Source organism: Pristis pectinata, chromosome 6 (assembly GCF_009764475.1).
Source record: "Pristis pectinata isolate sPriPec2 chromosome 6, sPriPec2.1.pri, whole genome shotgun sequence".
Taxonomy (NCBI): Eukaryota; Metazoa; Chordata; class Chondrichthyes; order Rhinopristiformes; family Pristidae; genus Pristis; species Pristis pectinata.
Window position 1 is genome coordinate 94,703,561 of NC_067410.1, and position 27,908 is coordinate 94,731,468.

At 42.2% G+C, this 27,908-nt stretch overlaps 2 protein-coding genes across 2 annotated transcripts in view; both read right to left on the reverse strand.

Moving 5' to 3' along the window:
* LOC127571095 (kininogen-1-like) overlaps window positions 1-3,909 on the reverse strand; it is a 32,995-nt gene extending 29,086 nt beyond the window's left edge. The window contains exon 1 of the mRNA XM_052017154.1: window positions 3,638-3,909. Within this exon, the coding sequence (XP_051873114.1) occupies window positions 3,638-3,862 (225 nt within the window). The 5' untranslated portion in view covers window positions 3,863-3,909. The remainder of the gene's footprint in view (window positions 1-3,637) is intronic.
* An 8,065-nt stretch (window positions 3,910-11,974) lies between these two features.
* Window positions 11,975-27,513, reverse strand: LOC127571093 (fetuin-B-like). Its single transcript, XM_052017152.1, has 8 exons — window positions 27,489-27,513; window positions 26,500-26,713; window positions 24,745-24,855; window positions 22,552-22,636; window positions 20,686-20,846; window positions 19,323-19,436; window positions 15,635-15,721; window positions 11,975-12,626 (listed from the first exon to the last, which is right to left on the reverse strand). The coding sequence occupies exons 2-8, from the start codon at window positions 26,707-26,709 to the stop codon at window positions 12,312-12,314; spliced, it is 1,083 nt and encodes a 360-aa protein (XP_051873112.1). The 5' UTR covers window positions 26,710-26,713; window positions 27,489-27,513; the 3' UTR covers window positions 11,975-12,311.
* Window positions 27,514-27,908: the final 395 nt, after the last annotated feature.

The following is a 27,908-nucleotide window of genomic DNA, read 5'->3' on the forward strand; positions in this document are numbered from 1 at the left end:
CCACACATGTGGCTCCCTGGAAAATACCCAGTCCCGTATTTACAATATTTAGGGGCTTTCTCGCCTGTCCCCACCCCTCCCTCTCCAGTGGCAGAAGAACCCTAAACTGTAGTCCTTCCCCACCGAGCCTTTGCGTTGGCTGCGCCCAGCCTCAGTGCGTCCCTCGGCGCATACTCCTGCAGCCTGGAATGTGCCAGTCGGCAGCATTCCCCTATGGACATCTCGCAGCGCTGGAAGACCAGCAAGTTTCGGGCAGACCAAAGAGCGTCTTTCACCAAGTTGATGACCTTCCAGCAGCAGTTGATGTCCATCTCTGTGTGTGTCTCCGGGAGCAGCCCGTAGATCAGAGAATCCTCTGTTACGCTGCTGCTGGGGATGAACCGTGACAAGGACCCTTACATCTTTCGCCACACACTCCTCGCAAACCTACAGCCAGCAAAGAGGTGGGCGACCATCTCGTCCCCAGTGCAGTCCTCCCGGGGGCAGCACGCACTGGGAGTGAGGTTCCAACCATACAGGAAGGATCTGACTGGGGGGGCCCCTCTCACTGCCAGCCAAGCGAAGTCTTGGTGCTTGTTGGTGAGTTCTGGCGATGAGACATTCTGCCAGATGGTCTGGACAGTCTGCTCAGGGAACCACCCCACAGTATCCATGGAGTCCTTCTCCTGCAGTGCCTGCAGGATGTTCCGTGCTGACCACTGCCTGATGGACTTGTGGTCAAAGGTATTGATCTGGAAGAACTTTTCCACGAAGGACAGGTAGCGCGGCAGCGTCCAGCTGACTGGGACACCGTGTGGCCACGGGGCCAGGCCCATCCTTCGCAACAGCAGGGACAGGTAGAACCTTGGTACGGAGTGACACTTGGTGCCCACATACTTGGGTTCCACACACAGCCTGATGCAGCCACAAACAAAGGTGGTCATCAGGAGAAGGGCAACGTTGGGGACACCTTTACCCCCATTGTCCAGGGACTTGTGCATGGTGGCCCGTCGGACCTGCTCCATCTTGGATACCCAGATGAACCGGAAGACAGTGTGGCTGATTCCCAAGCCAGAGGACCGAGGAACAGGCTACACCTGCGCCAAGTACAGCAGCCCTGAGAGCACCTCACACCTGATTACCAAGTTCTTCCCAGCTATCGATAGGGAGCACCATTCCCACAGTCCCAGTCTCTGCTTCACCTTCCCAATCCACTCCCGCCAATTTTGTTGCACGCCCCAGCCCCTCCGAACCAGATCCCCAGCACCTTCAGATAGTCAGGCCTGACGGTGAAGGGGACGATGGATCTGTCGGGCCAGTTGCCGAAGAGCATGGCCTCGCTCTTTGCGCGATTGACTCTGGCCCCTGATGTCAACTCAAACTGGTCGCAGATGCTGATCAATCTGCGAACTGACCTCGGGTCCGAGTAGAAGACGGTGACGTCGTCCATGTACAGGGAGGTTTTCACCTGGGTGACCTCACCGCCTGGCAATGTCACCCCTCTGATGCTCTCGTCCTTCCTGATGGACTCAGCAAAGGGTTCTATACAGCACACGAACAAGAGAGGGGAGAGAGGGCAGCCCTGCCTGACTCCAGACTTGACGGGGAAGCTGTCTGTTTCCCACCCATTGACTTGGACTGCACTACAGATGTCTGTGTAGAGCAGTTGGATCCAATTCCTGATTCCCTCCCCAAAGCCCATTTTGTAGAGCACATCCAGCATGTACATGTATGATACCCTGTTGAAGGCCTTCTCCTGGTCCAAGCTGACCAGGCAGGTGTTCACCACTCTGTCCTGCACGTAGGCGATGGTATCCTTGAGCAGCACGAGGCTGTTAAAGATCTTCCTGCCAGGTACAGCACAGGTTTGGTCCAGGTGGATCACCTGTCCCAGAGCAGACCTGACCCTGTTGGCAATGGCCTTGGACAGGATCTTATAGTCCACATTTGAATTGGTCTCCAATTTCTGATGTCCGCCCTCTCCCCTTTCTGCTTGTAGATGAGGGTGATGGTGCCCTTCCTCATAGACTCTGACATACTGTCAGACCGAAGCACAGCATTGTACACTTCCAGCAGGTCCGGGCCCATCCAGTCCCACAGAGCCGAGTACATCTCCACCGGTAGGCCATCGCTTCTGGGAGTTTTATTCGAATCAAAGGAACAGACAGAGCCAGTCAGGTCCTCCAGGGTCAGTGGTTGGTCCAGACTCTACCGCTTGCTGTCATCTAAGACCTCCATGATAGAGGACGGGAAGTTTTGGGAGGCGGTGCTGTCTGTGGCCTTTTTGTCGTACAGACTGGCATAGAAGGATCTGCAGATCCTTAATATGTCCATCTGCGAGGATGATACTGAGCCGTCCTCTTCCTTAAGGGTGTGGATCACAGAGCTCCACCTGTGCACCTTTTGGAAGAAGAAATGTGAGCACGTCTCATCCTGCTCCACGGAGCGAACTCTGGATCGGAAGATAATCTTAGAGGATTCGGAGGCGTGGAGCTGGGCTTGCCGGCTCTTTGCCTCTCGGAGTTCCTCCCACAAATCCACCCCCCTCGACTGCAGAAGGAGGAGTTGCTGCAAGTCTGTCTGGAGTTGGCACAGTTCCCTCTGACTCTGTCTTGCTTTCTGGACCACCCTGCGGATGAAGAACCTCTTGATGTTCTCCTTTGTCGCTTCCCACCAGTGCACAGGGGAATCAAAGAGGGGTTTCACGGTTCTCCAACCTGCATAATCCCTCTTTAGTTCCTCCACGCTCTCTGGGGTCAGCAGCTTCACGTTCAACTTCCATGTCCCCCTGCCTGCCTTCTGGTCCTCCTGTAGGTGATAGGAGACCCGAAGGAGACGGTGGTCAGAGAAGAACACTGGCGTGACGTCAGTGGATCTGACCGTGTTTGGCTCCGACACGAAAAGCAAGTCGATCCAGGACCGGGCTGAGCCGTCCGAACTTGACCAGGTGTGTTGCGGCCGTGCTCTGCCTGCAGGGGTGCTGAAGGCGTAGCACAACTTGGCATCCTTTACCATTTCCATCAGGAGTCTGGAAGTGCCGTCCAGTCTGCTGTCGGCACTGCCGGATCGTCCAGCCGCATCGATGATGCAGTTGAAGTCGCCGGCCAGAACGACCGGCCGGGATGTCACCAGCAGCGGTGGGAGCTGCTGGAGGACGGCCAGCCGCTCGGTCTGCACGGGTGAGGCGCACACATTAATTAGCTGGAGCGGAGTGTTCCAATACATCATATCTGCCACAAGAAGCCGCCCCCCCGCCCACCACCTCTCTGACCCCAGTGATTGAAAAGTTGCACCCCTGCATCAGAATCCCCAGGCCGGAAGAGCGACAATCATTACCCGCCCGACCATACCGACAGTACGTGGGACCACCATCACGACCACCTCCAATAGTTGTGGAGGTGTGGTAGCCCGCACTCTTGTAAGAAAGTCACACCTGCCTTTACCTTGGCAAGGAACTGTAAGGTTAATGATGACCTCAGCTAAGGCTGAAGGAATGTCTTGAGGAGAAGCTTTAGTTAACTATGGGTGGACATAAGGTAGAAATACTCTTAAAGCGAGGAAGCAGAAGTATTAAAATATCAATCAGAAAAGTAAGATCAAAGACTTGCAACTCAAAGTGGAAGATATTGATAACATGAACAATATGGGATCTGCTCACCTGAACTTCAGCATCAATGACCCTGTAAAGAGCAAATTTATTCCCTGCTCCCTGTTCCGCATTGAATTTACGAAGAGTGAAATCCACAGCAGCTAGAACACCTGTATCATTACAATCAACCTTCTGGACTTGCTGATCTTCAGTTGCCACAGGCTCTGAATCTGCATTAATGTTTAGGAACTGAATGATAAAGAGTGGGATATATAACAGCTTCATACTGAACATGCTGCCTCCAACTGGTATCAGCAAGTGGAAGGAATTAGTGTGTTAAGTTTCCTTTTGTCTGTGACCCATATAAGTAAGCAGAAAACCCAGTGAAACCAAGATTACAGTAAACACTTAAATTTGCTTGTGCAACATTATCATATGTTTAATCTACAATATTTAACAAACATTAGATATCTGTCTAACTTTGACCCTAACCTTAAGATAACAAACAAATGTTTCTACATTTCTGCCCTTCTGCCTCCTCACCCCCACATAATCGAAATTTTACCAAGGTTTACCATTGATAATCAAAGTTGTGTAAACTGCTGTGCAAATGAGAAGCAGGTGAAAAGTATTTCAATCTTACATTTTAGTATCACAGTTTTTAAAATATTCAACATTGCTATTCAGTCAAATGAACAGATTGCCTAGAAGGAACTTGTGGATAACAACCAGGTCAATCCCATACTGCACATTCGCAGAGTCTAAGCAACATAATAAGGTCACATGTGGGTGGGGTGATGGGGGGTGGGGTACACATCCAGTACAAGCTGCAAAAATCTGAAAAAACCTTTGACAACTGGCTAAACCAGTTTGTTGTCAAAACTGTCAAAAACATTCATTGAAAACTATTTAAACATGCTACATTTATTTCAAAAAATTACTTTTTATCAAAATTTAATGAAAATATAAATATTTAAAAACAAGCGTTATTTAAAAATTTTAATTAATTAATAACTCACAACTGATCCTTCCACTAAACTAAGTGGAGAAGTAGTCACTGTGCTGTTCCAAGGTTGAGCAGAAAGTTTTTACAAATTCACACAGTGAGTGGCAAGAATTGTCACAGCTTGGCACACCTGTGCTGGAGTATGGCATTGGAACCCTCTCAGAAATACTGTGGGAAAATTCTGAATGCAAGTTCAGGACTTGGAAATCCAAAAATTGCTGACAGTTACATATCTTTCAATAAGTTAAATAAATAGAGGATCTTGTATTATGTGGGAACTTTCGGACGCTTCCCATGTCCAGGACCATCGTAGATACAGGAAGTTTTATCATCTGAAGGAGATTGAACTCTAAGTTTCTTGTATCATTGTAGTTCTTCTCTCCTCCCCCACACACCCCCCCCCCCCACCCCCATCCCATGAGGCTGAGTGTTTCGTGGACAGCACATTTTAGAATGTAATCACTGCTTAACTTAAGAGAATGTGGGTAGAGAGAGACTGGTGACTGCCAGACAGACAAAAAGGAGCAGGCAAGGAGTTCAGGAGACCCAAGAGCATCCTACTTTCTCACCAGTATTCAGTTCTGAGATCTGAGGTTTTCCTAGGGAAATGCAGCCAGAGCCCAGACCTTAGCACAGTAGGTGGCTCATCTGTATAGGATGGGAAGAGAAATGTCAAGATATCAGGGATTGTTGGCATTTCTATATTAGGGGAGCTGACAGGCCCTTCTATGTCAAGGATGGTACTTTACCTCCCTGAAAGGGAGATGTGAAGGGGAGGCGGAACATTCAGAAACCATGGTCCAGTTCAGTAGCCAAGACATCAGTAGAAAAGGGGTGAGGTCCTTCAAGTAGATTATAAGGAGTGGGAAAGAGATTAAAAAATAGGACTTCAAAGAGATTAATGTCTGGATTACTCCTTGTGCCATGCACCAGTGATCATAAAAATAGGAGGATAGCACAGATAAACAAGTGGCTGCCAAAAGGATGAAGGGGAAAAAAGCTTTACATTACTGGGGAATGGCACCAGTTCTGGGAGAGATGGGATCTGTACTTGTCAAACTGATTGCTCCTTAATAGACCTGGGACCAATGGAGTTGCAATGATTCATCAATACTAAATGGGGACAGGAAGGCAATAGTGAAAAGGAGAAAAAAGATACAAAAAACACTGAGGGAGTTGTATTTCACCAGCATCAGAAATCAACTGGACAGTACCAGACTAAGAGAGAGTGCACATGTGTTTGAGATAGAGTTACAGTACATACATGTGAATTCAAAATGCCTTATTAACAAGGTTAGTGAGCTACAGGCAAAATTGATGATGTGGGATTGCAATGTCATTGCAATAACAGAAATCTGACCAAAAGAAAAGAGCAGGAATGTGTGCTGAATATTCCTGGATATAAGGTGTTCAGGAAAATAGGAAAGGGAAGAAAGGAAGGGGACTGGAGGATTGATTAAGGAGAATCAAACAATATGCTGGAGGAACTCAGCGAGTCGAGCAGTATCTGTGGAGGAAAAGGAATTGATGACTTTTCAGGTTGAAACCCTGCATCGATATATAACTATATATAAATATACAGTGCATCTGAGACAAAATCAGTGATTTAACAATGCTAATGGAGATAAACAGGTCCGATTTGATAGCCATTACAGAGACATGGTTGCAAGGAGTTCAACGCTGAGAACTCAGTATTCAGGGATGTTTGATTTTCAGGAAAGACAAGCAGTAAGGAAAAAGTAGTGGTTTAGCTCTGCTACTAAGAGGTGAAGTGAGTAGTTTTATGAGAGATGATCTAGGTTCGGAAGGTGCAGAGTCCATTTGGGTGGAGGTAAAAAAGTGAAAGGGCAGAACTTCCATGGTAAGAATGGTGCAAAGGCCCCCAAACACTCGCTTTCTTGTAGAAAAATGCATTAATCAAGAAAAATGGGATGTTTAAAAAGAGTAGTGTACTAACTGCAGGTGACTTTCATCTTTATATAGATAAGAAATAGTAGCCACAAAGATGAATTCATAGAGTTCATTCAGGAAAGTTAATGAATCACCATGTAGCCAAACAGGGAACAACTCTTTTGGTTTGGTAATGTGTAATGAGACAGATTTGATAAATCATCTCAGAGTAAAAAATCCCTTAGGAAGTAGCGAACACAGCATGATAAAAGTTAGCATTGAGAGTGAAAAACTTGGGTCTTCATTAACCCTCTTTCCGACAGCAAGGCAAATATTTGGGAGCCTACACACACCATTCCTACCAGCATCTTCTTCACTTGCTTTTTTTGTCTCCACCCATTGAACTTAACATCTCACAATTTAAATAAGAGAAATTACAAGAAATGAGGAGAGAGTTGCCTCGATATAATGGGCATATAGATTAGCAGGTAAAACAACAGACAAATCATGGCAGATAATTAAAGAGATAATTCATGATTCTTGGCAAAAATGAACCAACTATGGTTATCTAAGGAAGTTAAAGGGGGTATTAAGTTGAAAGAAAAAACATATCAAGTGGCAAAAGTTAGTAGCTGGCCTGAAGATTGTGATAAACTCAGAAAGAAGGACTAAAATAAACAAGAAGAGAATAAACTAAAAGAGCAAAGAAGTGAGAAATGTTAAAACTGACAATGATGTCCTTTAAATGTATAAAAAGAGAGAGGTCAATGTGAATGGAGGCCTCTGAGAGAATGCGATGAGGTAAATATTTGTAATTTTCCAACATCCTTAGACTCTGGAAAAGTACTGAAGGATTTTAAAATTGCCCATGTGATATCCTTATTCAAAGAGTGAGGCAGTGATGATAGGCTGGTTGGCCCAATTTCAGTGATTGGAAATATGTTGGAATCACTTACAGCACAAAATTGAAAAGTCCTAATCTGATCAAGCAGAGTCAGCGAGATTTCATGGTAGAAAATCACTTCTGACAAATTTGCAAAGCTAAGATAAGAGAGAATTTCAACAATCCAAACAAAAACTGCAATCACAATAACACCAGTGCCAAAGAATGGGAAGAAGTTTCCGTGGTGTTCAGCAAAATGTTTTTGAATTTGTATGTTTCAAGCCTAATGATGAAGGCAGCATTGCTAGACTTGATCCTAAAAAATAAATCAGGCCAAGTGGATCAAGGGAAACTTCAGAAACACCAATAACATCATAAGGTTCAGAATAGTTATGAAAATAAATGTAGGGCATTGCAAGGTAAAAATATTGAAGAAGAACCAATTTCAAACAGATAGAAACAGATCCAGCCCAAGCAAACTGGTATCATGTCTTGCCAGGTAAACTGCAGCTGAATGATTGAAGGTCTTTACAGCAGATGCTTCAGCTACACTCAAGGTACATTTTCATGAGGGGAGATGGGTAGGGAAACTGAACCCAGAGCTACGTGAATGACCAAAAAAATAGTGAAATTAAATAGATCATATGATAGATGCCCGATTGTTGGCAAAAGTGAGAATCAGCCTTGTCAAAGAAAGGTCAGAAATGAAGTAAAAATGCAACAAAAAAAGTAAAGAGAAAGTATGAAAAATTACGAATGCCAAACATAAAAGGAGTCCAAAAATATTTTATAAGTATGTGAATAGGAAACATGTTTAAGGAGAGAGGTGGGGCTGACCAGAGATCAAAAAGACCAGTCGATCTGACCTTGGTGCCCGGAAAGTTTGAGGTAGAAAATTGACGAAGTAGCAGATCTAAAGATTAGAAGTTAGAGGATGTTTTTTTAGATTGGAGTGAATTATATAATGGTGTTCACCAGGACTCTTATTCTTTCTCAATAATGATTTGGATTATGGGGAGAGAGACTAGTCAGATTGAGTTTGCATTAGAGCCAGTATGGACTCAATGGTCCAGTTGGTCTCTGCTGTGCTGTAACCACTGTGATATCTGTTGGTTAAAGAAATTTGGCATGCCCCAATGGCCCTCACAAATTTTTACAGATGCACCATAACAAGCACCTTATCCAGATGCATCACATCTTGGTATGGCAACTGCTCTGCCGAAGACCAAGAAATTGCAGAGAGTTGTGAACATAGCCCAGTCTATCATGAAAACCATCATCCCTCCATTGACTCTGGCCACACTTCATGCTGCCCGAGGTAAGCAACCAACATAATCAAGGACCCCTCCCACCTGGTCATTCTCTCCTCTCCCCCTTCCGATCAGGCAGAAGATACAAAAGCTTGAGAACGTGTACCATCAAGCTCAAGGACTTTGGTATTGGTATTGGTTTAGTATTGTCACTTGTACCGAGGTACAGTGAAAAGCTTGTCTTACAAACCGATCATAGGGGTCAATTCATTACACAGTGCAGATACATTGAGTTAGTACACAGTGCATTGATGTAGTACAGGTAAAAACAGTAACAGTAAAGTATCACAGCTACAGAGAAAGTGCAGTGCAATAAGGTGCAAGGTCGTGAGGTCATAGTCCATCTCATTGTGTAAGGGAACGATTCAATAGTCTTATCACAGTGGGGTAGAAGCTGCCCTTAAGTCTGGTGGTACGTGCCCTCAGGCTCCTGTATCTTCTTCCCGATGGAAGAGGAGAGAAGAGAGAATGTCCCGGGTGGGTGGGGTCTTTGATTATGCTGGCTGCTTCACCAAGACAATGAGAGGTAAAGACAAAAACCAAGGAGGGGAGGCTGGTATCCGTGATGAGCTGGGCTGTGTCCACAACTCTGCAGTTTCTTGCAGTCCTGGGCAGAGCAGTTGCCGTACCAAGCCGTGATACATCTATATAGGATGCTTTCTATGGTGCATCGATAAAAGTTGGTGAGAGTCAAAGGGGACAAACCAAATTTCTTTAGCCTCCTGAGGAAGTAGAGGCGCCAGTGAGCTTTCTTGGCCGTGGCATCTATGTGATTTGACCAGGACAGGTTGTTGGTGATGTTCACTCCCAGGAACTTGAAGCTCTCAACCCTCTCGACCTCAGCACCATTGATATAGACAGGTAACACTGCCCCCTTTCCTGAAGTCAATGACCAGCTCTTTTGTTTTGTTGACATTGAGGAAAGGTTGTTGTCATAACACCATTCCACTAATCTCTCTATCTCCTTCCTGTACTCCGACTCATCGTTGTTTGAGATACGGCCTACAGCGGTGGTATCATCTGCAAACTTATAGATGGAGTTAGAGCAGAATCTGGCCACACAACTCATGAGTGTATAGGAAGTAGAGTAGAGGGCTGAGGACGCAGCCTTGTGGGGCACCAGTGTTGAGAATAATCATGCCGGAGGTATTCCTTCCTATCCTCACTGGTTGCGGTCTGTTTGTTAGAAAGTCAAGGATCCAGTTACAGAGGGAGATGTTGAGTCCTAGGTCTCGGAGTTTGGTGACAAGCTTGCTTGGGATTATTGTATTGAAGGCAGACCTGTAGTCAATAAACAATAGTCTAACATGTGTGTCTTTATTGTCCAGATGCTCCAGAGCTGTGTGTAGAGCCAGGGAGATGGCATCTGCTGTAAACCTGTTTCGGCGATAGGCGAATTGCAATGGATCCACATTGTCTGGTAGGCTGGAGTTGATGTGTGCCATGACCAACCTCTCAAAGCACTTCATGATGGTGGATGTCAGAGCCACTGGTCGGTAGTCATTGAGGCATGTTACCTTGTTTTTCTTCGGTACCGGTATGATAGTGGTCTTCTTAAAACAGATGAGAACCTGAGCTTGAAGCAGGGAGAGGTTGAATATGTCTGCAAATACTTTTGCCCCCTGATCAGCACAAGATCTGAGAACACGGCCAAGGACACTATCTGGGCCAGGTGCTTTCCTCGTGTTCACTCTCCGGAAGACTGATCTTACGTCCTCCACTGTGATCACAGGTTCAGCTGCAATGGTGGCTGTCAGAGTGGTTGGTGACAATCCACTTCCCTTCTGTTCAAAACGTGCATAGAATGCATTAAGTTCATCAGGAAGGGATGCGCTGTTGTTAGCTATGCAGCCCGACTTCGTCTTGTAGCCTGTTATGGCATGTAAGCCCTTCCATAACTGACGGCTGGTCAGGGACTCTATTTTGAGTCAGTATTGCCTCTTGGCATCCCTGATAACTTTTCGAAGGTCATACCTCGATTTCTTGTACAGATCAGGATCACCAGATTTGTGTGCAGCAGTCCTCTCCTTCAGTAGGGAGTGGATCTCCTGGTTCATCCATGGTTTCCTGTTTGGGAACACCTGTATTGTCTTCTTTGGTACACAGTCCTCCACACACTTGCTGATAAAGTCTGTGATGGTGGTGGCATACTCATCAAGGCTGGCAGCTGAGTCTTTGAACAAGGACAAGTCACGTAGGAGCTCACCTGCTTCCTCAGACCAGCACTGCACGACTGTCCATACCGGATCCTCCCATTTCAGTTTCACAGGATCACAAGACAAAGGAGCAGAAGTAGGCCATTCGGCCCATTGAGTCTGCTCCATGCGCTAAACTAATACTATTCCTATCCAGCCCCAATTTCCGGCCTTATCTCCATATCCCTTGATACCTTGACTAATTAGATACCTATCAATCTCTTCCTTAAACGCCCCCAATGATTGGGCCTCCACAGCTGTACGTGGCAAAGAATTCCATAATTTCACTACCCTCTGTCTAAAGAAATTCCTCCTCATTTCTGTTTTAAACTGGTACCCTCTAATTCTAAATTGTGCCCTCTAGTCCTGGACTTTCCACTGAAACTGCTTTCGACAGCTTTTATACCTTTATTATAAGACCCTTGAGCAGACCTCTTGTACGATAAAGAGGAACTCTGATCTCTCAGTCTACCTTTCATGGCTCTTGCACTTTATTTGTCTACCTGCACTGCACTTTCTACAATACAGTGTAACTGTAACACTATATTCCACATACTGCTTTTTTTTCCTTTTGTACTACCTCTGTGTACTTACGTGTGGAATGATCTGTCAGATGACAAGCAAAACAAAGCTTTTCACTGTATCTCGGTACATGTGACAACAATAAACTAATTACCAATTGCCTTCATCTTGATAGTTGTCCTCAAGTGGCTTCTCTTGCCTACTTAATCCCCTGAGAGTTACACCCTGCAGTAACATTATAAAACATCTCTGTCGTTTTAACAGTAACCCATCACTTTGGAAGATTCATTTTCAATATCTACTAATGAGGTCACTTGTCATTTTTCTCTCATTTTTGCTAATTTTGCTCTCAGTAAATATTTCGGGGTTTTTAAAAAAATTATTTTTAAGGATGTGGGCAAGGCCACATGTTTTAAATTGCAGAGAAGAGTACAGAAAATAAAATGAATTTCTAAACTTGGGTGGAGACCAAGAGAGACTGAATGACACAAGTTGTGGTGGTGTTGGCTGAAAGGAGGTGATGAAGACTTGTTAATTGCAGATGATCTGTCTGGAGTAGTTGACAGTAAAATGGTTGAATGAAAACAAAGAAGGAATGGGCCAGTTACATCACATTTTATTTCATACAGTCCTTTGGAGGAACATGCTCAGATATACAAACAGCTAATACTTTGCCAATAAAGGTTAACAAAATTCATAGTCAAAAAGATATTTAAGAAAATAAAGTTCAGATTATTTGGCATATTAGAATTTATGGAAATGGGTAAAACGAAGTACACAAGTTAACATGTTCACACTTGAAGAAGATGGGGAGGAGCTGACTCTCCACTTGCTCTGAAAATCACAAGAAGCTTGTGCCCAAATCTGTAATAAGATCTTCTGCTCTACCAAATTGCACGGAATGGAGAAGTAAATTTGATTTATTCTCTTCTCTTGTTCAGTTTTTCCGAAGTACGTATCTAGGTTGACCAGGACAAGTGAGTGCATGTGGGGAGGCATTTGGGAAATTATGATAATGAATAGTTGGCTGTTTGAAAGGTTCACGATGGCTGCGCAATTCTTGTTCCTCTGATGATTCTGAGGAAGATGATTCTTCCCTCCTGGACTGTTTCCACATTCCTGATTGTTTCATCCTCCGACGTTTGGATCTAGAGATCGATCTCTTGTACTTGGGTATAAATACCTGTTTTTCATCTTGATAGTTATCCTCAAGTGGCTCCTCTTGCCCACTTAATCCCCTGACTGTTACGCCCTGCAGTAACATTATAAAACATCTCTGTCACTTTAACAGTAGCCAGTCACTTCTTAAGATTCATTTTCAATATGTAATAATAGTGACTTCTCACTTTGCCTCATGTTTGCTAATTTTGCTCTCAGTAAATATTTTTTAAATTTTCTTTTATTTAGTTTTAAGAATGTGAGTGAAACTGACGAGGCCAATATTTGTGGCCCATCCCTAATTTCCTTGAAAAGATGGTGATGAGCTGCTTCTTGAACTGCTGAACTCCTTCTGGTGAAGGCATTCCCATAATGCTGTTAGTTAGGGAGTTCCAGGATGTGGACACAGAGATGATGGGAGAGAGCACGTCTATCTGTTCCAATTCATTTTAATGATGGTTTACTCATAATTTCCACCCATCCAAATCATTCAAATTTTCTTTAAAGCTCTCTATGTACAATGCTTGGAGATTCATCCCAAACCACTGATCACTTTGCAATATGATGAACCAATAGCTGTTTTGATTAAGGGCCTGTCGCTTACAAATTCAGTCACTTAGAATGCCCAAGAAGTTGGGCACCACTAATTTGGCCTAACATAACAAAAAAACATTTGCTTTGTAAGGAAAACAAGGACCAGGCTGAGTCATAGACCAGAAGTGTATAGTTGGAACAAGCATAAGGGCAGACACAGTAGTGTATCAGTTAGCGTAACGCTATTACAGCGCCAGTGACCCGGGTTCAATTCCGGCCACTGTCTGTAAGGAATTTGTACGTTCTCCCCATGTCTCTATGGGTTTCCTGCAGGTGCTCCGGTTTCCTCCCACATTCCAAAGACGTAGGGGTTAGGAAGTTGTGAGCATGCTATGTTGGTGCTGGCAGCGTGGCGACACTTGAGGGCTGCCCCCAGAACACCCTATGTAAAAGGTGCGTTTCACTGTGTGTTTCGATGTACATGTGACTAATAAAGATATCTTATCATGTGCTAGCAAGTGATGAGCCTACAATCACTGGTCAGAGGGAGGTCCAGTGAGTTGGATTTAATTGGAATGGTTGGAGAAAGGGTGTTGGTGAGTGCATATGGAATTCAGGTCAGATATTCTGGATCTGAGGTTGGGAGATTGATGTCTGGGGCTCAATTGGTAGGAATGTGAGGCTCAAGCTGTTCAGGCCATGGGTGTTGAGGAGATCAATATCTGAGACCTAGACCTTGATCACTTGAGGATCAGATGATCAAGGTCTGGTGGTTGGGTTGGATTGGATGATTGAGACCTGGAAATCAGGTGATTGTTGAGTGGGGATGGATGGGTTCAAGAGATAGATGAATAGGGGGTCTGGGCAGGATTGTGTTTGAGTAGGATAGTGATCCATAGACCTTTTGGGAGGATTTCACATGAGGAAGTGCTTTGGATTTCTGGAATGATACAATTTGACCCAAAACCAGTATAATTGCATTCCACTGAACTTTGATGTTCATGTATGGAGCTAAAAAAGGGGTACTGCAACATGACCCTTTGCAGGTGTAAGTGTTTTGGGAAGGTGGAATGGCCAAATGACAAAACAATCATTGCTTATGCAAGTCCAACATTGAAGAATAAACAAGAAACAGGAAAGTGGTGGAGCTGTGTTGTAGACAATTGTGTGAAGTTTTGAAAAAAACTTCTGAAACCCACTGATAAAAAATGTTAACCTAAATTTCCTCCTCACAACAATTACCTCAATTCAACAGTACTTAAATGGCTGTAAAACACTTTGGGACAATTTGACTGGAGCATGAATGGTGCTACACAAATGCAAATCGACCTTTCTTTATAAAACTAATGTCAGTGCATCATAAAGCACGCAACCAATTGCAACACTTTGTCACCTTGTTTTCAGCCAATACATGTTCCAGTCGAGAGGCCCCAATCTGGCCCAGAATGGTTCTCAGTACAAGTTTACATGCAAGATTCCAGCATCTGCAGGATTTTTTGTGTCTCCGTGTTTACATGCAAGCTCTTGTCAGTCAGGTCTTCACAGGCCAGATGCCAAATGTTGAGCTGTTTGCCTCACCTGAGGAGGGAAGGTGTTTGACTGAACAATCAGAGTAGTGGTTGCAATGGCTATGATGTCAGAGGAGGCTTAATTTTGCATTGTACCCACTCCATTAATCATCAACTAAATTTACACCAGTGTTAGTTCCTTAATGTACAAGTGCAAAGGCCATTATTCCTAGTTCTGATAAAGGTATTTTAGTTTTTACTTGACCAATTTAGCAGTAGCTGTTAATTAGCCATTGAAAATTGTTCACTGAATTGTTTTTATTCTGGAAATTGGGCACAAAGATCAATTTATTACAAGAGAAATGTCAGGATATCTTTCTCTAAAACTGAAATGTTCTTGCAAACCAATCATATTTTAACATTTCTGGGACAGAAGACGTTGAAGGACAGCAGTACAACGAAGTCAGTTACAAAGGTAACAAAACATGATGATGCTGGAGGAACTCAGCAGGCCAGGCAGCATCCATGGAGAAAAACAGGCGGTCAATGTTTCGGGTCAGTTTCTCGCTTTACTTTTTTCTCTCGCTCTGCCCGCTTTTCTCCAAGGATGTTGCCTGGCCTGCTGAGTTCCTCCAGCATCATCGTGTTTTTCATCTGGATTCCAGCATTTGCAGTCCTTTGTCTTTCACTAAGGTAACAAATTAGAAATAGAAAATACTGGAAGCACCCATGGAAAGAGAAACAGTTGAAGTTTCAGGTCAAAGACTGGTGGTCAGAATTGGAAAAGAGAGATTAATAAGGTTATTTTATGTTGCAGAGAAGTCAGTGGGAGGGAGGGATAAGACAAAGGGAGTATCTGTGATATGGCAAGACCAAGAGAAAAGATTGACAGCTTCATGATATGAACAAAGAGGGAACAAAAGAGGAATGAAAAAAAAGTCATGAAATACCAAGAGAATAAACTTTTAAAGAACTGAGGGAATGAATAGCAAGCTGCAGATAAAATCTCAAAATACAGATGCTCTTGGAATTTATTTAAGATAATGTTTAGCACAACTACCTTCGTTGCATAAATATCACAGGTCACTTCAGTCACATCAAGGACAGGAGACACTGATTCAAAAGACACGGTGCAGAAACCCAGATGCTACAAAGCAAGAAAATAATGACATGACTTGAAAATAAACATAATCAAGGATTAGAAATATTTTGCCCCAGCCCATTTTACTGGACTCAGTGTACATCAAAGTGACCATTAAATATATATTGGTAATTTTAAGTTTCTAATCTGAATGTTCCTGTTACAAAGAAGCAGCAAGTTAAATGTGAAAGTCATAATGTATGGAGAGAGAAAAATACCTTTTGATAAGCTGTCACTTTGTTTCACTTCCTGCATCTGCTACAGCCATTTACACAGCAGCAATGGCAGTGTTTGAATTACTAAATCAGCCTGCCCTCTCAGTCATGAAAGAGAAGGGTGAAATACTGGCAAGTGTGGAGGTGGTTGCAAGAAATAAAGGAAAAAAATGTAAAAAAAAATGTTTTTAAATAAGGTAAGTTTACAGGGCGATCAAAAAAAACTGAGTTATTGGTGCAAAGTGTAAATTGTAATTTCCAAACTGTAAAATATCACACAATTAAATGATAATCTTAATGGAGCCTGTTTGTGAGCTTATATGTTCTGCTGATATTGGGTAAAGTGTACTCTGTCTGGCACAATCCATTCAGTATTGCACAATCTGTCAAATTGTACAGTGTTCAATGCAATATATTTTTATTTTAGCACACCTTACTCTGTATGTTGTGCTTATGCTATCAAAGTATCCAGGCAAGACAGCAAAATTGCTGGTAATATTTCTTTTTGAAAAGCTCTAAGTGGAAAGTGCAGGTTATCTACAGACTTTAAATAGACATTAAAAAGATCAAAGAGGCTTAAAACCATCCTGGAGTGGAAAGAAACTGTAGAAGGTGAACAGAAGTCGCTGCCCAGGGAGCAGTGGATGTCATTATGTCATAAAGCAACATATAGGTCAAACAACCACACTGTCTATAGAAGGATGATACAGCACCATGCCAGAGATTTGCATTTACATTTGGGTGGTAAATCTGCACTCTCATTCATGACCTGCTTATCACCTCTTTGCTTTTCTTAAAAGATCGAATGAGCTATGTTTCACTTGTTCCCTGTGGTAAAAAAATACTGCTAATTCCTAAAAGTTTCTGCATAAAACTTTTCTCCAGCCTCTTCTGCAATGATATTTTGACCCCTTATTAATAATTGTTCCCATCCTTTCTTCTCCTTTCTGACTTTAATACATTCAGTTCTGTTTTTTTTCCCCTAGTTTCTAACAGTTGCAGGGCTTTTTTTTGCTTTTTATTGCTGAAAATGTCAGAGGTAAAAATATGTCATTTGATGATCAAGTGCTCCCTCTACTGGTAGGAAACCCATAAATTAAGACTCCTGTTGATTCCACCGATCCTATTGACATTAAAGGAGGTGGGTGGATCTTCACCATGTGACAATACCAGGAGAAATGCAGGGAACAGCACTGGACACAGCACACATGGCCTTCTTTGATCTCACTAAAGCCTATGACTCTATCCATCTGGAGGGACTGTGGACAGCCCTCCAGGGAAATTTGTCTTCATCTTATGTTTACTCCATGACAGCGTGCAAGCCATGATATTAACCAACAGGTCTGTTACAGAGCCAAATTCAGTGAAGACTGTTGACAAACGAGACCGTGTTATTGCCTTGTTTTTGATCTCTCTTGCTGTAGTGTTGTACCTCATTTCCAGCAAACTTCCAGCTAATCTTCAGAACTAATGGGAAGCTGCTCAGCCTACACCCACTGCACTCGAGAACCAAAGTCCCCCAAACCTCAGTAGTCAAGCTGCAATATGTAGACTTGTACATACCTAGGGAATGAGCTCCAAGCCATCCCCCACTCATTCACCAAATCATACGAGAAGATGGGCATTGGGGTACAACTGTCCTCTACCAACCTCCTCCCATTGCAACACACTGCCTTCCAACATAAGGGCTCTCAACAAGACTCTGGAAAACATAAACCACTTTCTCTATCTCAGGAGCTACATCAACGATGGCAGACATCAATGATGAAATTCATTCAATGCACCGACACAGTCTTTGGTTGATTGAAGGAAAGGTAATTAGTGGTGTTATTGATAGTGAGGGGAGTAGTCTTACCCTGCAGAATGATATTGATCAGCTGGTAAATTGATCTGACAATGGTAGATGGAATTTAATCCTGATAAGTATAAGTTCATGAGTTTTGTTTTGGGGGGGGCTAATAACGGTAGGACATGTACCATGAATGGTAAAGACTAGAGAGTAAGGACCACAAAGGGTGCGTGGTTTACAAGTCCTTATATCCCTGATGGTGGCATCATAGGTGGTGAAAAAGGCATATGGGATGCTTGCCTACATTAACCAGGTCATAAAATATGTGCAAAGAAGTTTTGACACAACTTTATAACACTGGGTAGGCCACAACTGGAATATCGTAAACTGTACTGGTCACCACACTATTGGAAGGGTGTGATTGCATTGAAGGGATGCAGGAGAGATTCACCTGGGATGGAATGTTTCAGTTATGAGAAGAGACCGGAGAGGCTGGGTTTGTTTTCCTTGGGGCAAAGGAGGTGAAGGGAAGACCTGATATAGATGTACAAAACTATGAGAGGCACAGATGAAGTGGAGAATAAGAAATTTTTTCCCATGTCAGAGGTGTCAATAGCCAGAGGCCAAAGATTTAATGAGTAAGATCTTTAGCGGGAATCTGATGAAGAATTTTTTCACCCAGAGGATGGCTCCAACCTCGGACGCACTGCCTGAGAAGGTGGTGGAGGTAGGCACTCTCAGAATATTTAAGAAGCATCTGGATGAGCATTTTAATTGCCTAGGCATAGCAGGCAATTGGGTCAATGGGACTAGTATTGAGAGGGACGCTGGTCAGCATGGACATGATGGGCCAAAGGGTCTGTTTCTGTGCTGTCTGATTCTAACTTCATCTCTCTGCTTCTGAAATTTTGCAGCTTCCTCTCATCACCCTTGATCTTCCAATCTCTGCTGACTCTCTGCTTTCCCTGTTCTAATTTCAAGATCCGTATTCTCATCTTCAGGTCCCACGATAGTCCTGCTTCATCCAGTCCCCAAAGTGCTCTTTATCCTTGCAAATCCTTTCTCCTGTTCTGGTTTATTGTTATCACCTACTCCATTTTCACAGACATTTTCTTCAGCCATTGAGACCCTGCATTCTGGACATTTCTCCTTCAACTTCACCACTTCCCTCATCAATTTCTTAAGCCACCAATTTCACTTCTACTCTTGTTAGACATTTTGCATTGTAAAAGGCTGTACATAATTATTGATCATTGTAGTTGGAGAATTTGGAGAGAGTGTAGGTGAAATATATGTTTCCAAAACTCACAAATCATAATTATAAAATAGTACTAATAAATCAAATGAAGAAATCAGGGGAGTTATCTTTACTCTGGAAATATGAACCCATGATTACAGGAAGCAGCTGAGGCATGTGGTTTAAATGTTTTCAAAACCAATGCAAGAAAGTTCAAGAGGGAAAAGGATTTATTGAAAGGCTGAGATGAGCTGGTTAGAAAGGGAGAAGATATATGTAGAAAATAAACAGCAGCGCCTACTAATTTGGTCAAATAACCAGTTTCTGAGATTCTATGTATAAAGCTGCTCTTCAAATAATACTTACTGCAAATTTATGGGGTTTTGGAACACAAGCTGAAAGTTCCACCATGAAATCATCTTTGACGCAGTTAGTTTCTTGGATAATGAATTCCACTGATGTCATCTGGCTAGATGCAGGCTGAAATGCACAAGAAGTTGTTCTATAAATTACATTTCCATTCCCCCCTTTCCCATGCTACTCCCAGAAGGTTTGAGTCAAATATAACTTAAGGCAAGGATATCAAAACTGTTCTTCACACCAGCTTAATACAGTGAACACTTTGTCAGCAGAAGATTTTGAGTAATCACTTTCATCAGCCAGGAGGTATGCTCACTAGTCAGAGAGAGCAAGAAATCTTGTAGCTCCTCTGTGGTTATTCTGCTAAGTTTGGTGGACTAACCTCCAATTGTTCATTCAATTGATTAGGTTGCTCTCTACCAAAGACAATGGGAAGTCCACATGCAGCACTCCACACATTCCAATAATTGATACACCAAAATTGCATTGGAATCCTGCTGGCATTACGCGACCCTCAACTTGTATGTATTAATGAGGAAACTGCATGTGACTTGACCCATTCACTTCAAGATCCCTAAACCAAATGGTGACAAGATTGGAACCAGAAAGTGTCCTTGTGGCAATTTTCATTATTGTACCATACTTTTCCTGTCCAATATTGATAATGAAAATTGGTCACTGGTATTCCACAAATTATGCTGATGCTGTTTTAGTGGGATTTTAAGTGTATTTGCAGCATTGTCATAATTTTCCCGAAACATCAACTAAAGGGTATATTTGTTGAAGCGTTGAAATCATTGGTAAAAGATGCAAAGGGAAATTCAGTAACATGGCACATTCTCTTTGCAGTGCACCACTGAAATGTAAATTTGATCATAAAACACTATCTAAAAATGGGGAGAAATTTCTTTACACAGGCAATAATCCAAATATAAAACTTGCTACACATAAAGTTGCTTTGTACAAATAGCTTAGATACTTACTAAGGAAAATGAGATCAGTACATGTGAGCCAAAAAGAGATAAGAGAGGTAAGATAGAGAGTAGATCTGTCAAGTAGAAACATCACCCCAGAGTAGATGTGAATGTCCTCATTATGTGAATTCATTCTATGTAAAGTCAGCAAGATATAATTCCTATTTACACCAGAATTAAGCTATTTTATTGGGCTAAATATTGAGGAATTTCTTGCTTCTAAATAGCAAATGGCACTACCATCATCTAAAACAAAATTGATGTTGCACTGAAGCCACAAAACCATTTAAAGAGAATTAAGGACCAATTAGATATAATGTTCTTTAAAACAATCCTAATTCCTTTACAATATGAAAATGGACATGACAATTTAAAATTTGATAATGGAGTCTTACCTTTGTTAAAATATTTGTGATATTAAAAAGAGAAAAGTAGTTAACATCTTTGCTCTCACTGTTATATTTTTGAATGGCAATATTAACAGCACGATCCACGTCTCCGCTCTTTAATGGTTTAATTGTGTAAAAGCATCCTGGGCATGGATTTCCAGCTGAAGCTGAGGACACACAAGACATTTTTCATGATGTTAAAGATGTTCAGAATGGAGATAGCTTTAAAGAAATATATATTGCAGCAGAAGTTTCTTTATTAAGACATTGCAGCACCAAATATCAAAGAAGAATCTTTGGTGGAGCAAAAATTAAACTACTGGAAGAACTTAGTGGGTCGAGCAGCATCTGTGGAGCCAAAGGGATGGTTGATGTTTTGGGTCGAGACCCTGCATCAGGACTGAGAGTATAGAGGGAAAATAGCCAGTATAAAGGGGTGAGAGGGAGGGTTGAGACAGACGCTCGTAGGTGATAGATGGAACCAGTTGAGGGGTGGGGAATGATGGGCAGATGGAGTCAGGTGTAGGGTACAGTGTTGGGGTGGAGGCTGATTGGTGATAGGTGGAAATGTAAGAAAAGAAGAAAAAATGGTAGATGGAGCCATTGGGGGGTAGGTGGAGACAGAATCTGGTGATAGGTAGAACCTGATAAGGAAGGGATGATGGAACCAGGTGGGGGAGCAGATAGGAAAGATGAACCAAGAAAGAAAAAAACATGGATGGTAAAGGTGAAGGTGATAGAGGCCTTTTCCATCCCTCCCCTCGTTGTTACGTAGACTCATCACTCTCCGCACCTGGATCCATCTGCCCAACATCACCCCCTCTCATCTGGTTCCCCCCATCACCTTCCTGCCTCTGTCCCGTGCCTCCCTCTCACTTCTATATACCGGCTATCTTCCCTCTGCACTCTCAGTGCTGATGCAGGATTCCAACCTGACACATCAACCATCCATTTGCCTCCACAGACCTGCTGAGTTCTTCCAGCAGTTTTGTTTTGCTCCAGATTCCAGCACCTGCAGTTACTTGTGTACTGAATCTTTGGTGGATGAGGTCCAAAATTCAGACACAATTTAGAATTGTCAGCTGTCTGCCCAAAGGCCATAGCCTCCTGATTATCAGGGATTTGAATTGTTTGGGATCTCCCCCAGCCTAATTATGGCCCCAGGTATTGAAGGTGCCGACCGAGGGGTGATAATTCTGATATCAGGCATTTCACCAATCCAACAGTCTAAAATATCTAACCGTTCTAACACATAGATCACTTCAGTAAAGGAAGGCTAACTGGCAGAGTGATTCAGTCTTAGCCTGAATCCACATTAAGGTGCATGCAATATATTTATATTGCAGAACAATGAAATAAATTTTTGAGCCTGTACAAAGGTGACCTGAGAGCAGTTGAGGACATCCAAAGAGGACCCAACAGTTGTCCTTTATCCTCCTCAGTCTGGGCTCTCTAGCTATGTGCATATTGCAATAGTCAAAAACAGTCATCTCTGCTCCTGATATCAGATTGTATTTTTGATGGATTTGTGGAATCAGTGTTCAGCATTTTTGTTTGCTGATTGGGAGCTAAAGTATGCCAAGTATTACAATCTGCTGCATCAAAACAAACAGAGGTTCGGCAGACACTTTAAAAGTAGCTTTGTGCTATGAGTTTATGTCTACAAAACTTCATTTCAGTTTGGATATGAAACCATTCCTATCAGCTTGGGCTAGATTGCAAAATCTGTCTCAAAGGTCAAGTTTTAATGACTGACACTAAACTCTCGAATTTGATGATCAATTAGGTTGGTGTTCTGTGGATGAACTGTCTCGTATCACCTCCTAATACACATGTAGTAAAAGTATTATATTCTACTTTTAAACATTATACCTTGGTATTTAGAACACTGATAATCCTTCACATTCTGGAAGCCTTTTGAGATACGAATGACGATTTTACATTCGCCAAATGCTTTCTAACAAAAGTATAAAAACCAAAATATTCGATTAGTGATAGTTTTGTCAAACTAATATACTAAACTCTATTATCCTCAAGCTAATCATTATAAAAAGGAGCAACTACAATGACGTAAATTCAGCTCGGAAAACCACTGTATAGACATGTTTAACAATCCTATTTAACCTCCATTGAAAATATAACAACCAATTACAATAACAACATTACACTCAATATGTGTACCATTTCTATAGTCCCAACATTTGAACTATAATGTCCACTCCAACAACCTTCATATCATGCCAGTTCTCACTGGTGGGTCAGAGGTGAAGAGAGTTAGCAGCCTCAAATTCCTGGGCATTAACTTCTCAATGACTTGTCCTGGGCCCAACACATAGATCTAATCACTAGAAGGCGCACCAGCACCTCTACTTTCTTAGAAGCTTAAGGAGATATGTCCTATTACTAAGGACTCCAACAAACTTCTACAGATGCGCTATCAAAATTATACTGACTGGTTGCATCATGGCCTGTTACAGCAATTCCGATGCAAGAGGCTACAGAGAGAAATTACACAGCCCTGTCCATCGCAGGAACAGCCCTCCCCACCAATGAAAGCATCTACGGGAGGCGCTGCCTCAAGAAGGCAGCATCTATCACCAAGGATCCCCACAATCCGGTCATGCACTCTTCTCGCTGCTACCATTGGGCAGGAAGTACAGAAGCCTAAAGTCCCACATGACCAGGTTCAAGAACAGCTACTTTCCTACAACCATCAGGTTCTTGAACTGACCTGCACAACCCTAATCCTACCTCAACAACAGAACACTACAGATCACCTGTTGCACTACCATGGACTTGTCTCTGATTACGTATTTTTTTGCAGTTATGTCTTTTTTTTAATGTCTTGTACAATTTATGTATAACTTATATATGTTATGTTCTGCATGTTGCCTGTACCTACAAGCCTGTGACGCTGCTGCAAGCAAGTTTTTCGTTGTACCTGTACAACAACATACTTGCGCATTTGGCAATAATCTCGACTTGACTGGGTTTGACATCTGTACTAACAGGATAAAATTCACATCACTATTATAACAAATCCAGAGACTTTCATATCTACACTATATTAGCCTTTCCATTAGTCCTCACATCTACAAAATAATACAGAATCATTGTAACATTGCACCAATATGCAGTTGTATATACACTTGAATAGGACCAATATGTAGTTATATAGGCCAAATGCTAGTACGTGAACAAAACTGGGCCGCTCTTTCAAAACTTGCAGTCACAATGGACCTAATGGCCTGCTTCTGTTCTGTGAAATTCCATGATTTTCCAAAATTCCAAGTCCCAAAGTAATAATTTTTACAAGCCAGTGACCTTTACATATCTGTACGATACATTACATCCACATTAGAACTGCTCCAATAAACCTTGCATCTACATTATAGCTTGTCAAATACAACTCACACCTCCACCATAGCAACCAGGTCAATAAGTGTCATATCCACACAAGGCCTTGCTAGGTAGATTGTGGCAATTGGCCCGAAAAACATTCCATATTCACAGTAATAACCAGGCCATCACGCTTTCATCTTCACTGCAACTATTAGTCTAATAACCCTCACTATCTCACCATTACTAGCCCAACAACCCTTACATCTACACCTCAGCAATTAAGACTAAGTAGCCCAGACAACAAGGCCAGAACCCACTACACTGCAACATGTAATCCAATAAACCTTATAGCCCATGATAAAATCCAACTAAATAAAGTTTACATTATACTACAGGTAGTCAAATGATCCTTACAATTACATTCTATTAAGCAATCTGCAAGTCTAACATTTGCAAGATAAAGTAAAACGACACCAGTACTGGAATCCTGAATTAAAATGCAAAACACGGAAAGCACAATAGCTCAGATAGCATCTATGAAGTGAAAAGAGATTATTAACATTCTGGTATGTGTAACTCTTCTCCAGACTTGATGGTATGGGTTACTTTCATGTCTACAGCTCTTAAACAATGATAGTATTGGACTGATTATCAGAGACCTTTGAAATGTTTAATATTCAGCAAGAATCAGAGATAAGAAAATATAATCAATCAGCTCTTTACCTTCATGTGAAATGATTCGATTTCACAGCTTTTCAGTGGTTTGGGGCTTGTGACATGACATCTGGTTTCGAAAACCTCAAACACCAAATAATATATGATCTCATATTGCTCCTAAAATCAGTTAAGAAAATTAATTAAGTAAATTGAACCAGAGCAAACTGGTGCAGCCTGCAGCCTGACCCTCTTTAGTCAGAGATCCAAGCCATGCACAACATTCATCTTGTGCCTTCAGTGATAGTTCAGCATCCATTATAGCTTCCACAATGAAGCAGCAGGTAAAGAACCTCATGATAGCTCCAGAGTAAGGAACTGCACAAGACACTTTTGCAAGGGTGATTATCAATTTCCAATTTCCTGGAATTTTGAATTAAAAGTTCATCCATATCTATAATGTGTTTGTGTATAGTGTGTTAAAAGTGGCAGATCGGTTTCAGAAAGTGGTTAAAAAAGCATAAAGGATCCTGGGCTTTTATAAACACCTAGCTGAAAGTCACAGAGTCGTGGAGTCTTACAGCACATCCACCAATTCATACCTGCAAACATCTGCTCCCAGTCTACTTTTGCCAGGTCCTCTCTTTATGCTAGCGAAATCAGTTTTCCCTCAATTCAAAACCTTAACATGAGGACCAACCTTATCCCTTTCCATAACTACCTTGAAACATACAGAATTATGGTGATGGTTCCACCATGATCCCAGTTTCATTTCCTAGGATAAGCTTGAGTATATCCAGTCTCTGGTAGGACCATTGTCTCAAAAAATTCTCTTGGATGGACTTAACAAATTCCGCCCCATCTAAGCCCTTTGCACTAAGGTAATTCCAGCCAATATTGGATAAGTTAAAATCCCCCATTACTATAACCCTATTGTTCTTGCATGTTTCTGTGATTTGCTTACATATCTGTTCCTCTTATTCCAGCTGACTATTGGGAAGAACTACTGAGGACTTATGTTAAAGTAATCATTACAATGGCCAGGAAAACAGGCCTGGGCCTACAAATGCAGGGACCATCACCTCAGCTAAGCAGGACATTCAGAAAGTGGGAACAATTTCTGATCACATGTTGCCCTGCCTCTTTACGTGGAGTTCCCGATATGATGACGACACCCAGCACCCATGGGAAGGCTGCTTTACAAGCTCATTGCTCCTCAGCTGGTTCTTAGAATAAATCACTTCAATCGCAGTAGTGGGACAGAAACAGCAGACTGCCACATGTCGCCTGTTGCAACGTGAAGTGACTAGTGTGGCACAGGTTAAGGATTGACCAGGTGCACACAAGTGGTGGCAGATACACGAGTCATCAGTACGTGATGTGGTGCAGCACCAGAGATCCACGCGAATGGTAGTCCTTGCATACTGTTCCTCCATCAAGACCAGGCGGGAAAGCAATTCCTAAAGCATGTGTTGTGGTAGGATCCTTGTGTTTCCTCCTTCTGGTTAATGACCAAACAACACTTTTCTGTTTTTCTCGTGATTCAGGTAAGTTTCTTATGGTAAGTTCCAAAACATTGCCAGCCCCACTCCAAGTTGCATTCTCATTAGGGTTCTGGAAAGCTGCAGGTACTGAAGCATGTAAAATCAATCAGTGTAGCAGATGATGGTTCAAAGGTTTTGTGAACATCTCACACTTGCATATAAATCAGCACCTAAATATGCGTCAGCACTATCCTTACATAGACCAGACAAAAGTGTCCAAGCAAAAATTCCATCACGACAAATTTATTGCTCTACTTCCTTGAACAAATCTTTAACTCACCTGCTTTTCCTGGGCATTTATGATCTTATTCAGACTATACTTGTATCCCTCTCTTCGAACGTCATTGATGTGTTGAATCCCAAGGTCAGCTGCATTCACTGCTCCCACCGCATCGCAAGGAATTGCAGAAAAGGTGACCACTCGGCGATAAGCAAGAATGTGAGAGTTAAAGAGCAGAATGCACGTCACCAATGTGACTAACCAATTCATAGTACTTAAGGGCAAGAGCATATTAGTCACACATTCACTTCCAAGAAAATAAATGTACACAACAGCAAATATTACAGATAAAATATTTCTTACAACCTTTCGTCTCTTGGAACAGTAGAAATGAATTTCGCTTTTAACTGGAAACCTGCAGTAAATACAATGTTCCTGACCTTTCCATAATAATAACCCAAGTGTGTTTGACTTTGCACAAGTTCAATCAGTGCAATAAAGTTAATTTTTTTTGGATTCCACAAGTTATTGTGAAATCCAGTTGATTTTGTCCCAAATAAAGGTCATTCCAGAAAATGCTGCAAAGGTTACTGTTCTCTTGACTCAAGAAGCAACAACACACATGACTGTCATTATTTTAAAACATAATCATTCCCTTAACACACTGAGCAGAATTCTGATAATGTTGTTTAATAGGACAGTCAATAATTTAATGATATATTTGTATTTTCCTCCATCTCATTCTTACTCTTCACTCTTCCTCTTCAAAGCTGTAAACAGTCTTTGGAGGGACTTCCAGGTCACTGAGGTTTGTTCTCAAGTTTATCTTAATACATCTGTGAACATTTCTGAGAACTTTAGAATTACCAGTAATCTAGATAACAATGATATTTATGATATTTAATGTTTTAACTAATTATGTGCCATAGATGGTAGATGGAATGGCTTTACTGCTTTACAAAAAAAATTCTTCCTTAATTACTAGCTCATTTCCTCATTAAGGGTGCTTGAACATAACATAGATTGTATAAACATGCATATGAACATACCAGCTAGGAACATGGAGTAGACCAATTCAACCCCTCAAGCCTTCTCCGCCATTTTATCAGATCATGCCTGATCAGCAGGGATGGTATGTAGGAGGGGGGTAAGTTAACCACTTACCACCACAGGGCTCAACCATTTCCACCAAATATCTATTTCTCTTTGTTAGCTTTGTTATTAGGTTCAAAGGTCTTATTAAAAAATAAATCTTGCTGGAAAATGGCAGTAGTTCCATGACAACCTGCACAAAACTCACCCTCATATATCTTATCTTTCTCTTATAGGTAGTCACAGAGTCACTCAGCACAGAAGCAGGATCTTTGGCACACAAAGTCCACACCAAGTCCATACCAAGTCCACAGTAAGTCCACACTAAGTCCACACAAATACCTCTTTGGAGAGAAGGAGGATGAGAGGTGACTTGA

What these genes read in the sequence shown, in the direction of transcription:
- LOC127571093 (XM_052017152.1), bottom strand. Translation starts at nt 26,709, where the DNA reads ATGAATTGGTTAGTCACATTGGTGACGTGCATTCTGCTCTTTAACTCT. An exon ending in CAAAACCCCATAAATTTGCA is followed by an intron (nt 15,722 to 19,322) that starts GTAAGTATTATT and finishes CTTGCTTTGTAG; the next exon opens with CATCTGGGTTTCTGCACCGT. An exon ending in GTGATATTTATGCAACGAAG is followed by an intron (nt 12,627 to 15,634) that starts GTAGTTGTGCTA and finishes ATGTTACTGCAG; the next exon opens with GGCGTAACAGTCAGGGGATT.